The sequence below is a fragment of the Stegostoma tigrinum genome, chromosome 6 (assembly GCF_030684315.1).
Source record: "Stegostoma tigrinum isolate sSteTig4 chromosome 6, sSteTig4.hap1, whole genome shotgun sequence".
In the NCBI taxonomy this organism is placed as follows: Eukaryota; Metazoa; Chordata; class Chondrichthyes; order Orectolobiformes; family Stegostomatidae; genus Stegostoma; species Stegostoma tigrinum.
The window spans coordinates 87,081,686-87,104,492 of record NC_081359.1 but is presented as its reverse complement, the minus strand read 5'-3'; the positions used below and the strand labels follow the sequence as shown (position 1 = coordinate 87,104,492).

Genomic DNA, 22,807 nt, shown 5'->3' with positions numbered 1-22,807 from the left:
GCATTTTCATGTACAGGAAGCTATATATATAAATCCCAGGGTTGTGTTTGTTGCAGATAGAGAAAAATACCTTGTACACACTGCAGAGATAATGGGAACTGCAGATGCTGGAGAATCCAAGATAATAAAATGTGAGGCTGGATGAACACAGCAGGCCAAGCAGCATCTCAGGACCACAAAAGCTGACGTTTCGGGCCTAGACCCTTCATCAGAGAGGGGGATGGGGTAAGGGTTCTGGAATAAATAGGGAGAGAGGGGGAGGCGGACCGAAGATGGAGAGAAAAGAAGATAGGTGGAGAGAGTATAGGTGGGGAGGTAGGGAGGGGATAGGTCAGTCCAGGGAAGACGGACAGGTCAAGGAGGTGGGATGAGGTTAGTAGGTAGATGGGGATGCGGCTTGGGGTGGGAGGAAGGGATGGGTGAGAGGAAGAACAGGTTAGGGAGGCAGAGACAGGTTGGACTGGTTTTGGGATGCAGTGGGTGGAGGGGAAGAGCTGGGCTGGTTGTGTGGTGCAGTGGGGGGAGGGGACGAACTGGGCTGGTTTAGGGATGCGGCGGGGGAAGGGGAGATTTTGAAACTGGTGAAGTCCACATTGATACCATTAGGCTGCAGGGTTCCCAGGCGGAATATGAGTTGCTGTTCCTGCAACCTTTGGGTGGCATCATTGTGGCACTGCAGGAGGCCCATGATGGACATGTCATCTGAAGAATGGGAGGGGGAGTGGAAATGGTTTGCGACTGGGAGGTGCAGTTGTTTATTGCGAACTGAGCGGAGGTGTTCTGCAAAGCGGTCCCCAAGCCTCCGCTTGGTTTCCCCAATGTAGAGGAAGTCACACCGGGTACAGTGGATGCAGTATACCACATTGGCAGATGCGCCGGTGTACCTCTGCTTAATGTGGAATGTCACCTCCAAGCGGAGGCTTGGGGACTGCTTTGCAGAACACCTCCGCTCAGTTTAGAACAGAGTTGAGGAAAAACTTCTTCACCCAGAGAGTGGTGAATATATGGAATGCTCTGCCCCAGAAGGCAGTGGAGGTCAACTCTCTGGATACTTTCAACAAAGAGATGGATAGAGCTCTTAAAGATAGTAGAATCAAGGGTTATGGGGATAAGGCAGGAACAGGAAACTGATTTTGGATGATCAGCCATGATCATAATGAATGGTGGTGCTGGCTCGAAGGGCCGAATGGCCTACTCCAGCACCTATTGTCTATTGCCTATACGCCCCAGTAGCACTAGCAACTCAACAATCAAGGAAGGAGGAAAACACTGCAGATGCTGGCATCTAAACTAAATACAAAAAATGCTGGAGGTCACAGTTGCTCAGGCAGTATCCATGAAAGAGAGCAAGCTAACATTTTTAGTCTAGATGGCTTTTCATCAGACCCGAATTCAATGACCCCCACTGCTATTCTTCTCAGCCTCAACTCCACTTTCCCATCTGCTTTCTTTAACTGTTCAACCCAATACTAATTAAAAATCTGTCTATCCCCCCTTTAAATGTATTCAATGTTCCAGCATTTCACAGATTCGCAACCCTTTGAGAGAAGTAATTTTTCCTCATCTGTTTTAATTTGCAATCCTTACCCTATGTCTAAAACAATGACTTCTCATTTTAGATATTTCATACATTTTTTCAGAAGCACATAAAAGACACACATTCATGTGAAAAGGACTAACTAGATTGCCGAAGTTGTAATAAGAACCTTTCAAAGGTGTTTCTTTCTTTCATAGTAAGTTTGAAGCTGATCACGCAGAGGGCTTCAGGATTGTGAAAAATTATGATAAGATAAAAACAAACAGGTTGTTACCATTCCTTAGCAAGACAGTAACAACACCAGTGAAATAGAAGATACTGAAATAGAACTAATTAACAGATAAGTGATGTGATAAAGCGACAAGGCATACAAGGGCCAAGTACTGAAAAAAAGGATTAGAATAGGTAAGTGAGATAACAAAGTGTGGAGCTGGATGAACACAGCAGGCCAAGCAGCATTTTAGGAGCATAAAAGCTGACATTTTGGGCCTAGATCCTTCTGATGAGGCCCAAAATGTCAGCTTTTGTGCTCCTCTGATGCTGCTTGGCCTGCTGTGTTCATTCAGCTCCACACTTTGTTATCTCGGATTCTCCAGCATCTGCAGTTCCCATTATCTCTTAGAATAGGTAAGTGGTTGTTTTTGATCCTGTAAACTTGATGGGCTGGAGGGCCTTTTTCTGTGCTGTATACCTCTATCACTATCTGACAAATGATAAGTTATATTTTAATTTATAAATATTAAGGTTGGTTAGAATGTGGAATTTTCTGCAATATATCAGTGCTCAAGCATATTCTTTAAGAACAATCAAAGGAATATATGTAATTATGAAAAAGGGTAATAGTGAAGAATCTGGAGACAGAGAAGGATAGTGGGATGAGGTTAGCTGGCTCATATGGAAAAACAATAGTATAAATTTCACTGGCCAAATGGCAGATTTTGCTCTGTAATATTCCATGATTCAATTTGAAAATTAAATATTATCTATAAAAGAACTAGTTAGATCTTTATTTACATAAGATTTAAAGAGTTTTTTTGCCAATTACTGGGCATGTTCTGATGAGATTTAACCAAAGGATTGTAAGATACCACCACAGCACTATGTGCACAATGTTACTTTTGTTACATCCATTACCTTCTTCCTTAATTAGGCAGTAAGTCTGTACAAATCTACACTTTTTGTTCGTCTGAACTAAGCAAGCACTGCTTTTCAGAATGGTGCAGTATTTTGTTAATGAAGGAGATAGCTGAAGGACACAGGGAATAGGCACTCAAGTTTCATTTGCCATTATTTTTAGACAAACTAGTAAAAACTGTCAACGTTACCATGGATTCCAAATGTCAAGAGGTGCTGTTGTATCAAAACATTTACTTCTCTGGGTAAGGGCTATTTACAAGCCATTTACAGCATTTAATCATCTAAAATTGTTTTGTGATAATTGCACTCTTTAGTTAATCGGGTCTCAGAAGGACAGTCGACCACAACACCCCCATGTCCTTGGAAAGTACTTGTGTAATTCAGGACCACACAAATTTTAAAATCTCACCTAAGTAGACAAGTTTGGCAGAATTAGATTTAACAATAAAATTAAGTTGGTATTAAATTTAAGGCTATTCAGAAAAACGAACGTTAAAAATATAATCAAGAGTTTCAACACTGAAATCCACGAAGCATACGTCAAACAAATAGATTGTACATGTGAACAATACATGCACAACCTTTTTGATCAAATTCAGTGTGTGTGAAATCATGGCAGCACCAGAGAAATCTCCCTGTGCTCTGATGTTAATTCAACCTACATTGTGTAGAAGTAAATGTGGCTTATTTTGGTCGACACGGATTGCTTTTCTTTCCAACGGTACAAGCTTAGTTTTCCTTTTCTAACTTGGCATGCTGTTACATGTACAAAATTTTAAAAAACTTTCAAAGGGTCAATTTTTTGAGCTCATACAAAAGGCAGATGAAAAGAAGGTCATGGAAAAAAATACTACTTTGATTAATGCACAAGAATTTGGAAAGCCAAACTCGATTAGGGCAGTGACAATCACTTCTTTAGCAACTGTAAATTCAGTTTGTAATTACAGCATGGAAAAATCTAAGGTTTCCATCTTATCTTTTGGGTACTTGGTTTAAATTTTACCCATTCTCCAGATTTTAGGCAGTAAGTAGCTATCTGAGGCTTTCTGTTCCAGCTTGCTTCTCTGTACATGAATGTTGTCTTATTAAAGCATGGTTTAAAGTCAGCTACAAACCTGTGACGGATCTGGGTGGGGAGGCTGTGTAAACAAATAAAGGTTAAAAAAAAGGAAAATATGTACAGGGGCCAAACAAGATATGAGTTCATTCTCCAAAAAAAATTAACAATTCTTGCAGGATATGTATAATATTTAAGACAGTTGTTCTGAAAATTAGCAAAATTCACAAGTGAAAAAATTGTTCTGATTGCTGCACAATTACCCCACTATTCTGAGATAAGATAGTGAACTGAAGGAACGAGCAATTCAGACATTTTTTTCATTTAAAATAGTTCTGCTCAAGGGAGAAAGTAAAATTAAATGATTTTCTTCTCTTTCCTTGTATTGCTTTACTTGCTAACTCTTTGCATTCTTTCACCTATTCAGTCTAGTTCTCTTTTGGCTTGATGTGGTATACACTTTCATAATTTTAACACTATAGCAGTGACCACATTCAAAAGCACTTCATTGGTTGTAAAGAAAACTTTTGGATGTCATGAGGTTGTGACAGGCTGTGTATAAATGCATAAATTTTTCTTCACATTGGATACAGCTGAGAAAAAGACAAACATAAATCTTAAGTTTCAATTGTGCCTTTTGTGTTTGTCGTCTCTGTTTCTCTCTGTATGTAATTCTCATTAGACCAGGGATGATTTTGTATTCCTGAAATCAGCTAGAAACCAGCAATCGGTGTGACATTTTGGATTCTGAAATTCATGTTAATGATTTATTAGATGGTAAGTTAGCTGACATTATCGACATATGGGACTAAATTATCCTGGCTATCTAATGACCACTTGGGTTGCAGTCGAAGGGAGGGTGGAGAGGTTTTGCAATGGGTCACAGGAAACAGCTTTGTTTGCTGGTGTATATCCACACCAAAGTCTTCCAATGATTGATGGGGGTCCGGATCAACTGCTCACAATGTGGAAGCAGCAGGCAATGATGGACCAACTCTAGCCAAACTTTGCAGGCGTGCTGGAATTTCATTATCAACAGAGTGGCCTCCCACTACTGCCATTGGAGGCTCCATGCCACAAAAAGGAAATGAAAGCTGGTCGATGGGGTACTGATTGAGTGGCTTCTTTGTGCTAGATGGTGCTGAGCTTCATCATTCTGGCGCTGCATACAAAAAAATAAGCCATGCAGTCACCTGAGTGAAGAAGGTGATCAACTTGCTTCTGAGGAGGCTGGTGTAGTACATTCAAAATAATAGACTTTAACTTAATCTAATTTCCCTGCACTGAGGGTAAACTGGCAGCCACATCCAAATGAGAGCTTGCTGGATTTAGCAGGTGACTGGTTTTTGGACCTATCTTCTCGATCCAATGGGCCTGTCTGAGGAACTACTGGGATTATGTTAGGTTTCCACAACACCTCTGAAAGTCCTTCCACCAACCAGTTCTCTGACTGCCTCACCTCAATGCTTCTGACCTCCACATACCTTTCACTTTCCCACCAACAATGGCCACTAATGATACCCTTTGACTCCCCTCCTCCCCCGACCAGAGGCATTTAATTACACTATACCCAATGGACCAAAAGGGCTGGTATATTTTCTGTCTACTCCTTTCATCACAATAGTGGGAAAATGTCGGAGGAATTATCAGATGGGTTGTTTTGAGATCAACCGCTATGATTTTGGTGTCATTGTCAGTAAATCTTTTTATATTCAGTGATGTATGTACTCATTGGTACAGAAAGGCCAAGATAAAATGTTAAAATAAACTGCCCTCATGTTGACCCAGCAGGAGAACCCCTATCCCCTCAAAATTCCTAGCCATATGCATCATCATTGAAGTAATGGATGTAAAATAAGTCTGAAAGAAAATGGTATTTTAAAAAATATAGAATTATTATTGGTCGCTTAAGAATGAAGACATTTCACTTAAACATTTATATTAAGGGAATTCAAAGACTGTAAAACAGTCACTAATCTAGTTAACAACTCTTAGACCCACATAAGAATTAAGGCAGATAGTCTTGTTTGAGTCTCCTCCACAAATTTTAGTTCTTGCGACAATAAAACCATCAGACCTTATTGAAACATAGAAGACTCTTACAGGATTTGACAGGGTAGATGTGGAAAGGTCATTTCCCCTTGTGGGAGAATCTAGGACCAGAGGACATTATCTCAGAAGCTGGGATCGTATATTTAAGACAGAGATGAGGAAGAATACCTTGTCTGAGAGGATAGTGAATCTGTGGAATTTCTAACCACAGACAGCTGTTGAGAATGGGTTATTGAGTATACTCTTGGCTGAGATAAACAGGTTTTTAAATCAGTGAGAAAATCAGGATTGTGGAGTTGAGGATTTTCAAATCAGCCATGATCTCAGTGAATGGCGAAACAGAGTCGATGGCTGACCTCTGATCCTATATCTTACGATCTTAAGTAATAGCTTGAAGATCTTCAAACATAATATCAGAAAATGAGATTCATTTATTAAGTACAAACCATTTTGTCTGAGATTAGAAGTGGAATATTATAGAGTTTAGAACTGTCATTCTTTCACTCCGAGAAGGTATTCATCTTAGCCGATTCAACAATTTAGTACAAAAGTTTAAATTAATCTCTGGTGGAGGAACACTACAATTGATTAACAGGGCGCAACATTAGTGGTTATACTAAATTGTGTTTAATTCCTCTTCAGTTCAGGCAGGGATGGGATATTGAGATCTGGCTAATCATTACAGCAGTTAGAGTCAGAGATGCACAGAACGGAAGACCCTTCAGTCCAACACGTTCATGCCGACCAGATATCTTAAATTAATCTAGTCCCATGTCCATCTAAACTCTTCTTTTTCATATATCCATCCAAATGCCTTTTACATGATGTAAATCTACCAGCCTCCAACATTTCCTCTAGCAACGCATTCCATACACACACCATTCTCTGTGTGAAAAAGTTGCCCATTAGGTCCCTTTTAAATCTTTTTCCTCTCACATGAAACCTATGCCCTCTAGTTTTGGACACCCCCCACCCCAGGGAAAAGACCTTGTCTACTGATTCTATCCATGCCCCTCATGATTTCATAAACCTCTATAAGGTCAGCCCTCAGCCTCTGTCACTGCAGGGAAAACAGCTCCAGGCCTCTCAGCCTTCCCTATACGTTTAACTCTCCAACATCTTTGTAAATATTTTCTGAACCCTTTCAAGTTTCAAAACATCTTTCCTACAGGAGGGAGACCAGAATACACCAAAAGTGAGTGAACCAATGTTCTGTACAGCCTCAATGTGATCTCCCAATTCCAATACTCAATGCGCTGGCTATCGAGGGCACGCATACCAAGTGCCTTCTTCACTATCCTATCTACCTGTAACTCCAATTTTGAGAAAATATGAACCTGCACTCCAAGGTCTCTTTGTTCAGCAACATTGCCCAGAACCTTACCACTCAGTGTGTAAGTCCTGCCCTGATTTGCCTTTTCAAAATGCAGCACCTCACATTTATCTAAATTAAACTCCATCTGCCACTTCTCTTCCCAATGGTCCATCTGATTAAGGTCTCATTGTAATCTGTGATAACTTTCTTTGTTGTCCACTACACCTCCAATTTTACTGTCATCTGCAAACTTACTAACCATACCTCCTACGTTCACATCCAAACTTACATAAATGATGAAAAGCAGTGAACCCAGCACTTATCCTTTTGGCACACCAATAGTCACGTGACCAGTCTGAAAAGCTACCCTCCACCACGACCCTTTCTTCTACCTTTAAGCCAGTTCTGTATCCAAATTGCTAGTTCTCCCTGTATTCATTGTGCTCTAACCGTGCTAGCGAGTCTACCAAAGGAACTTGTTGAATACCTTCCTAAGATCCATTTAGATCACTTTCACTGCTCTGCCCTCATTTATCCTCTTTGTTACTTCTTCAAAAAACTCAATTAAGTTTTTAATTTATGTGTACTTCTTTTTACCTTTGTAGTCGTCTAGGGGTTCACTCAATCTCTGACGTCTATACCTGACATATGTTTCTTTCATTTTCTTGATCAAAGCTTCAATATCTCTAGTCATCCAGTATTTCGTACACCTACCAGCCTTGTCCTTCACTCTAACAGGAACATACTACGTCTGAGATCTCGCTATCTCATTTTTGAGGACTTCCCATTTTCCAGCCATCCCTTTACCTGCAAACATCTGTTCCCACCACCCAATCAGCTTTTGAAAGTTCTTGCCAGTATTGCCAAAGTTGGCCTTCCTCCAATTTAGAACTTTAACTTTTAGATCTGGTCTATCATTTTCCATCACTAGTTTAAAGCTGATAGAATTATGGGCCCTGGCCCCAAAGTGTGCCCCCACTGACACTTCAGTCATCTGTCCTGCCTTATTTGCCAAGAGTAGGGCAAGTTTTGCATCTTCTCTATTAGGTACATCTACATATTGAATCAAAGAATTTTCTTGTGCACTTAATAAACTCTTCTCCATCCAAGGCCTTAATACTGTGGTAGTCTCAGTTTATGTTTAGAAAGTTAAAATCCCTTACCATTAGCACCCTATTATTCTAACAGATAACTGTGATCTCCTTACAAATTTGTTTCTCAATTTCCTGCTGACTGTTGGGAGGGATCTTCAGTATAATCCCAATAAGGTGATCAACACTTTCTCGTTTCTCAGTTTCACCCAAATAACTTTCCTGTCAAAAGAACATTCCTGGGAATACGTTGGTACAGTGTAATGTTATCCCTAATCTAAAATGCCACTCCAGCTCCTCTCTTGCACCCCTTTCTATCTTTCAATCTATACCTTGGAGCATTAAGCTGCCAGTCCTGTCCATCCCTGAGCCGCGTCTCTGTAATTGCTGTGATATCCAAGTCCCATGTTCCCAACCCTGCCCTGAGTTCATCTGCCTTATCTGTTAGGCCTCTTCCATTGAAATAAATGTTGCGTAATTTATCAGTTCAACCTTGTTCTCTGCTTTGTGGCTGCCTGCCCTGTTTGACTTACTCCTTTTCTCAACTGTACCAGTCTCAGACTGATTTCTTTCGTCACTATCTCCCTGGGCCTCACCAAGCACTCTACCCCCACCTAACCCATCTACCTGACTGTATCTTCAGTTCATCTCCCTTCCTGCAACTACCATCAGTCACATGCCCTAGCTCCTGTAAATTTCTTATTGCCTTTCACTGCCACTCTAACTGATCCATGTGATCCGAAAACCCAACACACTTCCTGCAGGCATTATCATCAGCAACGTGGAAACTCTCCCTATGCTCATACATCCGACAGGAAGAGCACATTGCTCAACTGAAGGCCACCTTTGCACCTTAACGATCCGGGACCCAGAAAACAGCTCAGTCTTACGGCTCTAAAAACACTGCTCCAGGCTAACTTAGTATCTATCTTTATGGTTTAAAGTTTAATCAAGAGACAGATCCCAATAAAACATATCATCAAAAAGGAACCCACACTACTCACTATTGTAGATTTACAAAAGAACTGTAAGGTTATATTTTAAAAAGTCACTTAGCTGCTCCCCTGCTGTGTGTCTTCCCACACAGGTTTCTCTAAAGTCAGCTGTGAATTTTGCTGCCTGTTAATTTTTCTTAGACAACTCCAATGTCCAGAGACACTTGAAATCAAACAGAGGCAGTTAGTTGTACAGATTCACTGCTGGGTCAGACAGTAGTGCAGGTTTATTTCTCTGTTTAATCACTTCCCATGTGATCACTGCTTTTGTCTGTCTTCCTACATTTTAAAGTGCCATTGTTTTGATCTTTTGTTTTCCCCAAAGTTCCAAAACAATGCAACTGCTTATAAAACAGTAATTACTGCTCCTGGAATTTGAGGAAATCAGCTCCAACACTGAAAGTACCTCAAAAAAGGAGAAGCTCTTACAGCCATATTTGATTAACTAAAAGGAAACATTATAAATGAGAATTATCTTTAGATGATTGAAAAAAAAGCACATATCCAAACTAATTCACTGGTAACTCAGTTATTCCAGCTTATTCTCCTCAAGTTAACATGCTTGCATCAGGAACTCTGACATGGTTTCATATTCATCGTATTATGCAACTGATGGAGTGACAGGAAACTAGTTATCCAGCCAACCTGGACCAGGCAAATAAGCCTCCTGAGAATTTAGTTAATACCACTTGCCATGCAATGGGTTTTCCAGTCAGCATTCAGGAAGGCCAGTCACGAACCAAAAGCGTCCTTCGACAATAGGCCTTGTGGCCTTTGCAGCTGCAGGATCTATTCAATGGGGGGGGGGGGGGGGGGGGAGAAAGAATCATGCTAATGAGCCGCAGTGCCCAATCGTGTGGGTGGGCTTTTCCTCTCTGGTTCTGCAAATTGTTAAATACAAAGCTAAACCAATATCATAGATTTGGTCTGACATCTGAAATTTTACTTTGATAATCTACATACATACTCAAGAATATAAAATCTTACTGGTCTCATGTGCGCTGGCTTCTTACACCTGTTGCACTGTCTCAGCATTAACAGTGTGATCTTTCTCAATACAGTGCATTCTATCATGTATTCTTGCCATCTGCTATGATCTTTAAATTTTGATTTATGCCTCCACATTTGGAGTGCCCCACAATGCACTATTTATCCTGGTTAAGCGGTTATACAGCAGCATAATATTTCTTGCAGGTAACCTCCCATTAGCCATTCTCCTATACTTTAGTTTTAATTCAGCTTAATGCATCTGAGCTCCCCAGATTGAAAAAAAATTGAGAATCTCTACAAATATATTCAGCAAAAGAAAAAAATGTTAACTTATAGTCTTTCCACAAAATATTTTTGCCTTTTGTTTTTAACTCTACACTGCACTGAAAAACAGTTGAACAACAGATCCCAATTCTAGCCAGCCTATACTGAACCTTTCACTCACAGGATGTTTAGCCTACTTAGGAACAGCATGCAACAGGTTTCATGTATTGAATAGAATGGGCAGAATTTCAGCACCAGAATGAATTGCAAGCTTTAAACTCTTTATAACCAGGAGGTTAATATACAAGACAGATAAGAGATAAAGAAATCCATTTGGAAATGCACTTGTAGACCTAGATTGCTCATACATAATGGCACATGAAATCTAAAGCCACAAATGTTTAAAACTGGCATAAACAGAATCAGATATGTTGAAGCTTTCAGTACAATTTAGAAAACAAAACTATAACATTCTGAATGGATAGCGACAAGAAAGCGCATTCTTTTCTTGAAAAAAAAATGTTTTTTGTATGATCCACAATTTCGTTTGACCATTAACTTAATTAATAATTGAAATATCTGCCTGTGGCAAAGCTATTAAGAGAGCCAATACTGCATATTTAGAATTTTCCAACGGATTAATTTTTGACTCACTTGAAGGCAGAAAATGTATGGCGCTGTGATTATTTTATTGTCAGAATAGTATATCAATTGAGAGTTAAGGGCAGCAATCAAGCAGCGCAACAGGAATGTTATTGACAGGCTTACCTGCCATGGATTTAATTAGGATGAAGGTAGTGAGTTTCTCATTATCATGATTAAATGCTCTCCCTGCTAACAAATGCAATTTTGAGTGAGGACACAATTTCCACCTTTTATTGGGCCTGTGTTTCAGAGTATACATTTACGGACATAATGCTATCACATAATCAGAGATAGCAAGAGCCACAGATGCTGGAATCAGAGACAACACATTGTGGAGCTGGAGGAACACAGCAGGTCAGGCAGCATCACAGGAATTTGAAAAAGGGTCCTGACCCAAAACGTCAACTACCCTGCTTCTCTGATTCTGCTCGGCCTGCTGTGTTCCCCCAGCTCCACACTATGTTGTCGCTGTCACATAACCACTTTGGTTATTAGGTGTCAAGCATTGGTTGGAACTAATTGTAACAGCATTGCTTTGCAGCATCTCCCTCAGTTGAGTATTTCTGTTTGACTGAGGTTACTGAGGCTTTGAAATTGTATGTCAAATAAGCTTAAAAGGAAGTATGGTACATTAAATAAAAGAAAACAACTCAAAACACTGCATATCAATAAGAAGGCTATTTGATGATCAGCCAAGGGAGCAGAAAATTGGCCTTAAAATTGCTGGCCCCCAATATAAGATATAAATTGCTTTTCCATAATTTTCAAAGAAATGCAGCATTTTTCCACTCAACCCTCCTTGCTCAGGTCATTCAAAGTTTTGATGTTTCTTGTCTAAACATACATTGCTCCGCGTTCATATTGACAAGGGATAAACGATGGGTCACTGAATGGCTTTAATGAAATGGGATTTGTTTATCTTGAGCAAGCTGTTGAGGTGAAACGACAAAGATCTTCACGGAGGCATCACTTAAAGAAAGTAGTATTTTTTGCCCTTACAACTTGAAATCAGACTCAGTAGTCAAGATAATGCATTAGTCATCAAGCTACAAGTTGGGCTTCTCTCTACTCTAATGACAAATGAGCAAGTATTGTTTCAATGTAACATTTATCACAGGCAACTAAGTTAAACCTGATTAATGGTGATTTATACATACAAAAATAACACATCTTTCAAGAACCATTTCAAATAGTACATGGACAAATTAATTACAAGGCTGTAACCAACTGCGTTTCCAATGCTTTTCTCAAGAGCAATTAGTAATGAGCAATAAGTAGTGATCTTGTTAATGACGCCCACTTGCCATGAACAAATTTGACAAAAACAAATGAATACCCCAGTCCAGAATTAGGTGTATGCACATTCCCATCTAATTTCCATGCTAAAAATGAAAAATGGGTGACATTTTGCTATCTATTCGACTGAGGTGTTTTCAGACAAATTAACAGATTACTATTCTTTCGGAAAGTCTAATTCAGTTGTTACATTTTATTTTACTGAGGATTTGAGATGATCATATTAAACATTGCTCCTATCTTCAATTATTAGTCAGTAAATGTACAATGCAACCTGTGGTCACCTACACACATTTGTTAGCAGCAATGCTGGCTTTTCTGTGCAAAGCAGAACTGAACTGAGTTCCAAATACTGCATAATCATAATCTGATAATGTTTCTCTATTAACACTATAAACAGTCCTTCTTAGAACAAGAATGCTGAATTAATGCTCAATTTAGTACTTTTCTGGACATTTTATTAAGATGCTGATTTCTATTAACTCCAGCGTTGAAAACATAACACAAGGCAATTAATTTGTTGAAATCGGGAGACTGCTTGAAATGTTGAACAGTTTCTTAGCTTAGTCTGCCAGATGTAGCATGCAATCTCGTACCTATGTGTTGGATAAAACTGCAGTGTTCATTCTTCACAGAAAATCAAACTCATTTCTTAAATATGAAAGCTTTAAAATACATGAACTAGATGTTCAATCCACCTCAACTATTATATGAAGTTTATCTAGATAAAACCAAAAATATTCTGACAAATATAGAACTTTGCTCCACATTTATTCACGTAGTTCAGAATTCTGTAGGACTGGAACTGTAAAGAAACATCAACGTATGGGTTCTGTTGCATAAAATATCTAAATTTATTGGATCAACTGAAATCTTTCAAATTCACAAAATGTAACCAAGAATACCAAAATGCTTATGAGCTGAACCTGTAATAACAGTGGATAACCCAAAGTTTTAATTGAAAATCATTTACATTAGATGCAGTCCAACAAGAAAATGGTCTTTATAAAAATATGTCAAACAGACTAGTTCAGACATATCAATTAGCTCTCATAAAAAAAGTGATGCAGAAAATCACGAAGGTTGGGACTTACCATCATTCACATCTGGGAGGATGGTAATCTGAGTTGATGGATGTACTCCTATTCTGCCCCCCATGGCCATACTCAGTGTGACGTTAAAGGTCTCCTTATTTTCATACAGAGAATCATCAATGATGACTACATGGCATAATTTCTCCGTTTCATCCTGGTCAAAACGAATGACGCTGTGGTGATCCTCTGCTCGAGTGATGTAGTCTGAGTAAGACAGCACACTTGATGGAATAGTGCCAGTTGCACTGCCTGCAGAAAGGATCAAAGGATTTCACATTAAACCATTTAATAAAAGCTAAATAATCTCTTTCTTTGAAAGTTTAATTTGTCCGGGGTAGGAACTCATCTTGGGTAGTATCAGATCAGCTGCTCTTTTTTAGTTAGTTCCTGATATCTAGTTACATTGTAGTCAATGAATTAAATATCAGGTGCTGTGCATGATGGGTGGCCAGTTTGATGCTGTTCATTTAGCACCAACACCCAAGACCAAGTATTTGACAGCTGATCATTCTTGTTCTGCAAAGTGATCCATACATCAGGTGGTATGATCTGATAAGTAAATTTGTCAGATATTTCAAACCAGAATGAACAAGATATCATTAAGTTCCAAGGTTATTCTGCTAATAACGATTATTACTTTGTTTCGAAGTGGTTCAACTTGCTCATATATACTGCATCACGTAAGATGTTAATTTATTACTGACTCTTTTAAGGGTGAAATTTAAATTAGTAATAGGAAACTGGATTATGAGCTTCCTACTGAGCTGGTGCAGCGTGAAATCGGGACAGGTGTTTCTATTAAATGGTGTCCACATTATGCTCTGAAAGAGCGTCAGGCTTTCAGACTTATTATATCCTTATGTAACAATAATTTTGTAAGCAAAAACCTTATATCTTGGCTATCCAAACTCATTCTTTATTTAACTGGAATAACCACAATTCCCACTTAAAAATGGTGTGGCCACTAGGCTATAATGCTTGAGAAAATCACATTTAAGCCACTTAAGCTTTTTAATGTGGTGCTCTATATGTCTTGAATGAAACTCTACCACTTCAAATTGTTCCCAGGCTTGGGACCAAACACTCAATCAATGATGCTAGTGTTTGGAAGGAAAAAAAATGATAACCACAGATCCAGCTTCTACTCCTAACTCTGGAGGATAGAGTATGAAAATTCCAAACATTCACTACTGCAGTTTACTGAAATCTTGGTAATAATTGAGCTTTGTACAATTGTTTTAGCTTTTAGTAAGGCAGCACTACTCAGGGAAATTTTAAAGCCAGAAAGCATGGGTAGGTTTGAGTTGGCCAAGAGTTTAACATGTTAAAAATCTGAATTCTGACCCCATCACATTTGCAATTTGCCAATCCTAATGGACATGAGTTGGAATAAAAAAGGAGAGTGACTGTCACGCTGGTCGATGGTGGGCTGAAACTTGTAATACTATACTTAGACTACGTTTCTCAAATTTATGGATCATTCTGGAGTTAACATTGTGTGACCAAATTTTCGGACTATTGGGAAACTTGAAAGCTAAAATGAAGTAAGCACTGTTTGGTTAAGGGTTGCACGCCAATTAGTCACCTGAAGTAGCTCCCCCCTACCACCAGTGGCTTCCTCCTCCCATCATTGACAACCTCCCTTGTTCCTTGCTAAGGATTCCAATTTCTCCAATATTGCCCTGCGGTCTCCTACCACCCCCAAGTCTGATTTTAAAGACCAAAGCCTTCAGCGCTCCTCCACCCATCCCACTAGCAAAATTTGTCACTATTGTGTAAAGTAAATGTCATTCTAAAATTGTCACCTAAACATCAACTCTTGCATTTAAATTGGAAGCTTGAGACTTTACACCCAATTCCATGCCTAAATTGACCTCCAATGCAGTACCAAGGAAGTACTACACCGTCAGATGCGACATTGTTCAGATGAGAAGTTCGACTGAAATCCAGCTTTACTTTCTCATGTTGATGTTATGAACCTAATTGCAGTGATCCATGCGCCAATGCCATTTAAAACAGACCTAATTATTATCTTTTCCAGCATAATAATTAAACTTATATTACATACTTTTTGCAAAGTTTGTAATAATTTCTAGGGGCATCATATAGCATGATACAAATGAGTACTGACTCAAAGATGAGGATGATAGAATCACTGAATCTCTACAGTGCAGGTCGAGGTTATTTGGCCCATCAATTTTGCACCAACCCTCTGAGGAGCATCCCACCCAAACCAACACCCACCTCTACATAGCTGTAACGTTTAGCATGTCCAATCCATCTAATTTGTACATCTTTGGACTGTTGGAGGAAACTAAAGCATCCAGCGGAAACCCATGCAAACGATGTGCAAACTCTCCTCAGTCACCCAAAGTTAGAACAGAACTCAGGTCCCTGGCGCTACGAGACAGCAGTGCTAAGCACCTGATCTTTGATCAAATTCAAAGTATATTAATTCTATAGTACATTATCCTACTGTTCAGGCATTCTCATGCATGTTTTAGAAATCCTGTTAGCTTTTTGAAATGTATCCTATCAAGCAACAGGTACAGTCAACACCTTGCAAAATGCATATTGTGAACCTCAAGAATAAGAGTTGACAACAGGAGATTTTGTGAAGGTAATTCCACCAGAGTGAACTGCATTGACTTGAAGTAGCAATAAACTTTAAACCTCACCATATTTCATTTCAAAGCCTCAGCATTTTGATTTGCTCAGTAACTTGAAATTAAATGGATATTGACTCAGATTCAACAACTGTCAGCTGTAGCACAAAGAAATGAATTGTATGACTGGGTCTTACTGCTGAAAACCTTTAGTGTAAGTTCACAGCATGGATGCTGCGTGTTATTTTGTATGACCTGCACCGAACAATTAAGTCATGACACAAAAATGAATCATTTAAGGCCGTAGGTGTTTAATAGAATAAGGAAGCAGGTTCAAAACCATGCCCCTCCCCAATCGAAAAGCAACCTCCTCACAAAAAACAAAAAAAGTGCTATATACGAAAAGCAGCTGCCGGTAATTCAAAGCAAAGTATGACATAAGCCATTACCATCAGCTAGTCCAACATGACTGAGCTGCATGCACTGTATCCAAACTATTCTTTTCCCAATTTTCAAATCACTTTCATTTCCTTTAAATTGTGGTGAATAAAGCAATTTATTACAACCATTCTTCCTTTACCAAAAGACAAAGCTACAATCTGACACTAAGGGTGCAATTTTCCTTTTCCCTTTCCCTATTCTGGTGTCAGCGATGTTGAGACAAGTAGGAAAATATGGTGAGAATGAAAAAAGAATCAGATACTTGGAGTCAAGGAATACTTTTCCTACTTTCCCCTCAAGTTGTAAAGGGCAAGTCCAGAATCTCACTGTTGAGTGGTGAAAGTCTTATTTTCATGCATTTTCAACTCATTAAAGACGTTAACTCACCTTCTTTCCATGTCACTTTCAATTCTCCTCTCCTACATGGAGGATCAGAATCTGAGTGGATACCTGGCTTGCTGAATACTTGTCCCAGTCATCATACAGCTGCTTCTTCATAAGAACTGCTCTGCATGCTCCATTGCCATGAACCACTTCAACCTATTATCCAAACAAGGTGGCACCAGCAAACCACTCATCTCATCCAATCGTCCGGCAAATTCAGGCATCACTTCAATCCGACTACACTTTCCTTTAGTGTGGAGCTGGAGGAATACAGCAGGCCAGGCAGCATCAGAGGAGCAGGAAAGGTGACGTTTTGGGTCGAGGCCCTTCTTCAGGGTGTTCCACAGGGATTGGTGCTGGGTCCACTTTTGTTTGTCATTTGTACAAATGATTTAGATGAGAACACAAAAAGCATGTTTAGTAAGTTTGTGGTTGACACCAAAATTGATGGTATAGTGGCCAATGAAGAAGCTTATCTAAGATTACAAAGAGATCTTGATCAATTGGGTCAGTGCACCGAGAAGTGGCAGACAGAGTTTAATTTGGATAAATGCAAGGTATTGCATTTTGGTAAAACAAACAAGGGTAGGATTTATGCAATTAAAATAGGACCTTGAGTAGTATTAGAGAACAGAGCAACCTAGGGGTTCATGTACATAATTATTTGAAGTTTGCATCACATACAGATAGGGTGTTAAAGAGGTGTTTAGCCTGCTTGCCTTCGCTGCTCAGACCTTTGAGTACAAGAGTTGGGACCTCATGTTGAGCTTGTACAAGACATTGGTGAAGCCTCTTCTGGAGTACTGTGCCCGGTTCTAGTTTCAGAGGTTTATAAAATCATGAGGCTTATAAATAAGGTGAATGGTAGGTGTCTTTTTCCTAGGGTGGGAGATTTCGCAGTTAGGGGGCATATTTTTAAGGTGAGATGGGAAAGATTAGAAAAAGACGTGAGGGAGCAACATTCTTACACAGAGTGATTCGTTTGTGGAATGAATTGCCAAAGGAAGTGGCGGGATGCAGGAACAGTTACAACGTTTAAAAGACATTTGGATATGTATGCGAATAAGAAATGTCTGGAGGGACATGGGCCAAGTGCAGGCAGGTGGGACTAGTTTAGTTTGGGATTATGGTCGGCATGGACTGGTTGGGCCGAAGTATCTTTTTCCACGCTGTATGACTCTATAATTGTTGACAATATGGTGGAACCTTTCAGTCAGGAGATAACTTGGAGCTCTGGAAGACAGCTACTCACAGAAACAATGGTGGTACTGGCATTTAAATGGGGACAGTGAAGGGTCAATAAAGGCATGTAATTTCGAAGGTCGTAGCTCTTGGAGTAAATGAAAAGAGAGAGACTGAAAGTTCATGGGGTCCTAGGGTCAGGAACACAAAAGGGAATATGAAGGATGGCAATAAACTCTTGCGATGTAGGCAAAGCCCCCAAGCTGCTCAGATTGAAACAAGGTTGGAATGTTGCCAGGTTGGACTGAAAGGCTTACCACAGCACAACAGCCACACAACAGGGCGGACACAACATGCAACGTTGGCAGAGAAAGTTTTTTTTGTGGTGGAGTAACAATCCTGGAATTGGAGGTCCTTCATTAGGGACAATTGAGGAGTCATACCTTCACTGTGTCAATCATGCCAACCATCTGACTACAATTTGTACTTCATCAGCAGGCCATTCAATGTACAAGAACACAATATGATGGCCTCATATAATCAGGATCATTAAACTGTGCGCACACATTGTCTCCTTGTCACATCAGCTAAACAAATGTCATCAGACAAATATAACTAAAAGTGTCATCTGGGATTCTCATATCAAAAACATTCCACAGCAAGCACTGGGTAAGCAACGTACAGAAGCTGCGAAACTCGCATCCTAACTTGTACATGCATAAGCATGGGCTGTGATGTGGAAGGGAGCCTCTTCGTTGGGAAGGGGGTGTTCATCAGGTGGTTTACTGACAGAACTGTACTCCCCAAATGTAGCATGAAAATTCTGTCCGGCTTTGAATTTCCACACCGCAGCCATGCTTTGTGCTGCCAACCAATGGTATCTCCAGGTATCTTGGAGGTTCCGCACATGCTGATTGCTGTGCCAACGTACTGACTTCTGATTTCAGAAGTGGATGCTATGAACTGACCTCGGAGGTCAGTGTATTGAAAATAAAAACTGGAGGCAGTTTTGGTGTAAGCTCTGTATGGGGGCAACACTCCTTGAGAGAAGGTGTAAATGATAGTTTTTACTTCTAGCCCTTGCAGCCTGATTTTTGATCTTAGTGCAATGCTTTACCTAACCTCAATGGGCTTTTTTTTAAAGTTGACTCATTCAGCTCCATCCCCTGTTCCCAATTCCTCTGCCTCCGCCGCATCTGCTCCCAGGATGAGGCATTTCACTCCCGCACATCCCAGATGTCCACGGTCTTCAAGGACCGCAACACTCCCTCCGCAGTGGTCGAGAACGCCCTTGACCACATCGCTCCCATTTCCCGCAACACATCCCTCGCACCCCGCCCCCACCACAACCGCCCAAAGAGGATCCCCCTCGTTCTCACATACCACCCCACCAATCTCCGGATACAACGCATCATCCTCCAACACTTCCGCCATCTACAATCTGACCCCACCACCCAAGACATTTTTCCATCCCCACCCTTGTGCCTTCCAGAGAGACCACTCTCTCCATGACTCCCTTGTCCGCTCCACGCTCCTGTCCAACCCCACCACACCCGGCATCTTCCCCTGCAACTGCAGGAAGTGCTACACATGCCCCCACACCTCCTTCCTCACCCCCATCCCAGGCCCCAAGATGACTTTCCATATTAAGCAGATGTTCACCTTCCCATCTGCCAATGTGGTATACTGTATCCACTGTACCCAGTGTGGCCTCCTCCACATTGGGGAAACCAAGCAGAGGCTTGAGGACCGCTTCGCAGAACACCTCCACTTGGTTCACAATAAACAACTGCACCTCCCAGTCACAAGCCATTTTAACTCCCCCTCCCATTCCTCAGATGACATGTCCATCAAGGGCCTCCTGCAGTGCCACAATGGTGACACTCGAAGGTTGCAGGAACAGCAAATCATATTCCGCTTGGGAACCCTGCAGCCCGATGGTATCTATGTGGACTTCACAAGCTTCAAAATCTCCCCTCCCCCCACTGCATCACTAAACCAGCCTAGCTCGTCCCCGCCTGCCTAACTTGTTCTTCCTCTCAACTATCCCCTCCTCCCACCTCAAGCCGCACCTCCATTCCCTAACTACTAACCTCATCCCACCTCCTTGACCTGTCTGTCTTCCCTGGACTGACCTATCCCCTCCCTCCCTGCCCACCTATACTGTCCTCTCCCCCTATCCTCTTTTCTCTCCATCTTCGGTCCGCCACCCCCCCTCTCTCTCTATTTATGCCAGAACCCTCTCCCCTATCCCCCTCTCTGATGAAGGATCGAGGCCCGAAACATCAGCTTTTGTGCTCCTGAGATGCTGCTTGGCCTGCTGTGTTCATCCAGCTTCACACTTTGTTATCATACAGCTCTGATGCCTGTTTGCTTCCCAGCTGAGCCTCTAATCAGGACTGCTCAGCAAATCTCTTGAATCCCAATGAACCTGTAACTGCGAAATGTGGCTAGCTACCAGCTTGCACTTGCTACTGTGCTTCTTTAACACATTCTAAGCCTTTACCACCAAGTGTTATTTCTCCCTTCTATCTTTCCATAGGTTTCTGTGCAGACTCTCACTGTTCCTGCCCCTGCAGCTGCTGTCAAGAGGTATGAGTGATGCTTAAAGATGTAAAGTCTTTCAAGCTGTAAATGGAAATGTCTTCTGGATTCTCTGGAATTCATTCCATACAGCTAAATCAAATTCCAATCCTCACTGCTGTCACAAAGTTGTATTTGGTGACTGGTCATTTGTGGTTAGGATAGTTCATTGCCACCAATGGAATCATTATCAGAAAAGCCTCTTTTCTTAAACAAGATGCAATTTATTGCACGACAGCGATCACGAACAAGCTACATTATAATGATGAACACTGTTGCAAAGTCTATCAGGAGATATATGGATATTAGAACTATACTTTAAGAGATCCAAAGCTGTTGGGCCCTATCCTGCTCACCAAGACTATACAACATCATTTGGTTTCAGCTTAATGCAGCCTCTAACTTTAACCTATTTAGTATTTTTACCTTATGCCAGCATTCGTGTGTTGGTTGATATAGTTTCTGGTTGGTGTAGTACCCATTTTCATGGGAAGTGAAGGGCGATGTTGTCTGATGGAACATTGAAATTTGTTTCATGCCAGGACAATCAGAACATCAAGTAAACACCTGCAAAAGAGTTTAGCTACAGTGTACTGCATTTTAGCTTGAAGGAGTTCTTTGCTGCCAAATATTCGCTGCCATTGTTTGAAATGTCAGTTTTGTTTTGGCAACATTCAAGGACAGGCTGAACGTCTCTTATACACAGAAATTGAAGAGATCAAATGCAGCTTGCAAATCCAGTACAGAGACAGACAGAGGCCCCACAGCAATTCACAAATTGCAGGGCATGTATGCTTTTGGTAGGCACTTTAGTTGTGGCACAGAAGCAACTGGGGTTCAAGAACAGAGATTGCTGGAAAAGCTCAGCACGTCTGGCAGCATCTGAGAAGAGAAACCTGAGTTAACATTTCTGGTCAGGTGATCCTTCTTCAGAACTTAAGTCACCAGACAACTAGGCCATCAAGTTGCAGCATGCTTTGAATCCAAGTGTCATAGATGGGGCATACCACTGGCAGACAGGGTAAAAATAGAAGTAAATCTTACAATCCAGGTCCCTGTATCTCACAGGGCATCTGACCTGCCCCATATGTCCATGGGTCCACAGGCTGAGAATCAACTGTTCATTCACTTAAAGACCTATGACTGAAACTTCTAACCCTGTGTGGATGTCATCCTTGGCTGAGGCATAGCTGACCATGACCACTACATATTTACATTTCTACAGTTACTGGATATCTCCAAGTAACTAAAGTGCAATAATTATGAGAATAATCCATTACTTACATTTGATGTTAGCATTTCTCCATGGCAATAATTAGATTTCTTGAAGTAACTACTATTAATTCTCTTACCTTCATGTGTGGAACAGATAACCATCAGTTCCTGGCTTGTATCTCCTGTCCTCATCACTGGAATCAACAGCTCACCAATATCTTCATCAATGGAATAGGAAGATTTGGGGATGAAGACCGTTGACTCTGAAGAAAATATACATGATATACAACATAAATGAAAATGTTGCTTAGAGAGAACAATGGAAATGATTAAGTTGTTTTTGTATAATTGAGCAACAATACGTAAACTCAGAGATGTATTATTTATAAAGTGGTGGTAAAAATAAAGACTACTCTTTGATGTTCTGTGGAATTTTATCCTTATCTAAGTAATTGCTGATGTGTTTCCTTTGGTTTCTATAAATATAGGCGTGTATTGGTTTCTTTATCCCAGTTGCTATATCTTGCAATATTGCGAGAATTAGAATCTTATCGCTTCAAAGACAATGGGTATGTGCTGAATGAGGCAGTGCATAAATATCCAAATAATATTTGTAAAGGACAGAAGTCTCTTGGTTGACCTTTACTTGAATTGTGACTCCAACAGGCAGTCTCACTTGTGCACCTCCCACAGTTAAAATATTTTTCTGTTCAGAAAAAACACACACAGGCTCCTGGCAGTGTATCAAAGGGAACTTCTCTATGGAAAATCCAAATTAATCCTGGCACTATGAGTCTTAATAAACCAAAATATTTGGGGATATTTTGCAAGCTAACACATTTATGCAAAAATAAAAGGTAATTATAGTTTTTATTAGTTCTCAAAGTAGCTTTAGAGACAAGTTTGTGTTTTTTTCATTTTTT

The 22,807-nt window shown here is 40.4% G+C and overlaps 1 protein-coding gene across 2 annotated transcripts in view; it reads right to left on the bottom strand.

Annotated features, from left to right (window-relative positions):
- Window positions 1-22,807, bottom strand: part of LOC125453137 (FRAS1-related extracellular matrix protein 2-like) — a 232,007-nt gene that overhangs the window by 94,836 nt on the left and 114,364 nt on the right. For both annotated transcript variants that reach the window (XM_048532302.2, XM_048532303.2), the window contains exons 5-6: window positions 22,022-22,147; window positions 13,474-13,722 (exon numbers count right to left, since the gene is read on the bottom strand). In XM_048532302.2, coding sequence (XP_048388259.1) covers window positions 13,474-13,722; window positions 22,022-22,147 — 375 coding nt within the window. The remainder of the gene's footprint in view (window positions 1-13,473; window positions 13,723-22,021; window positions 22,148-22,807) is intronic.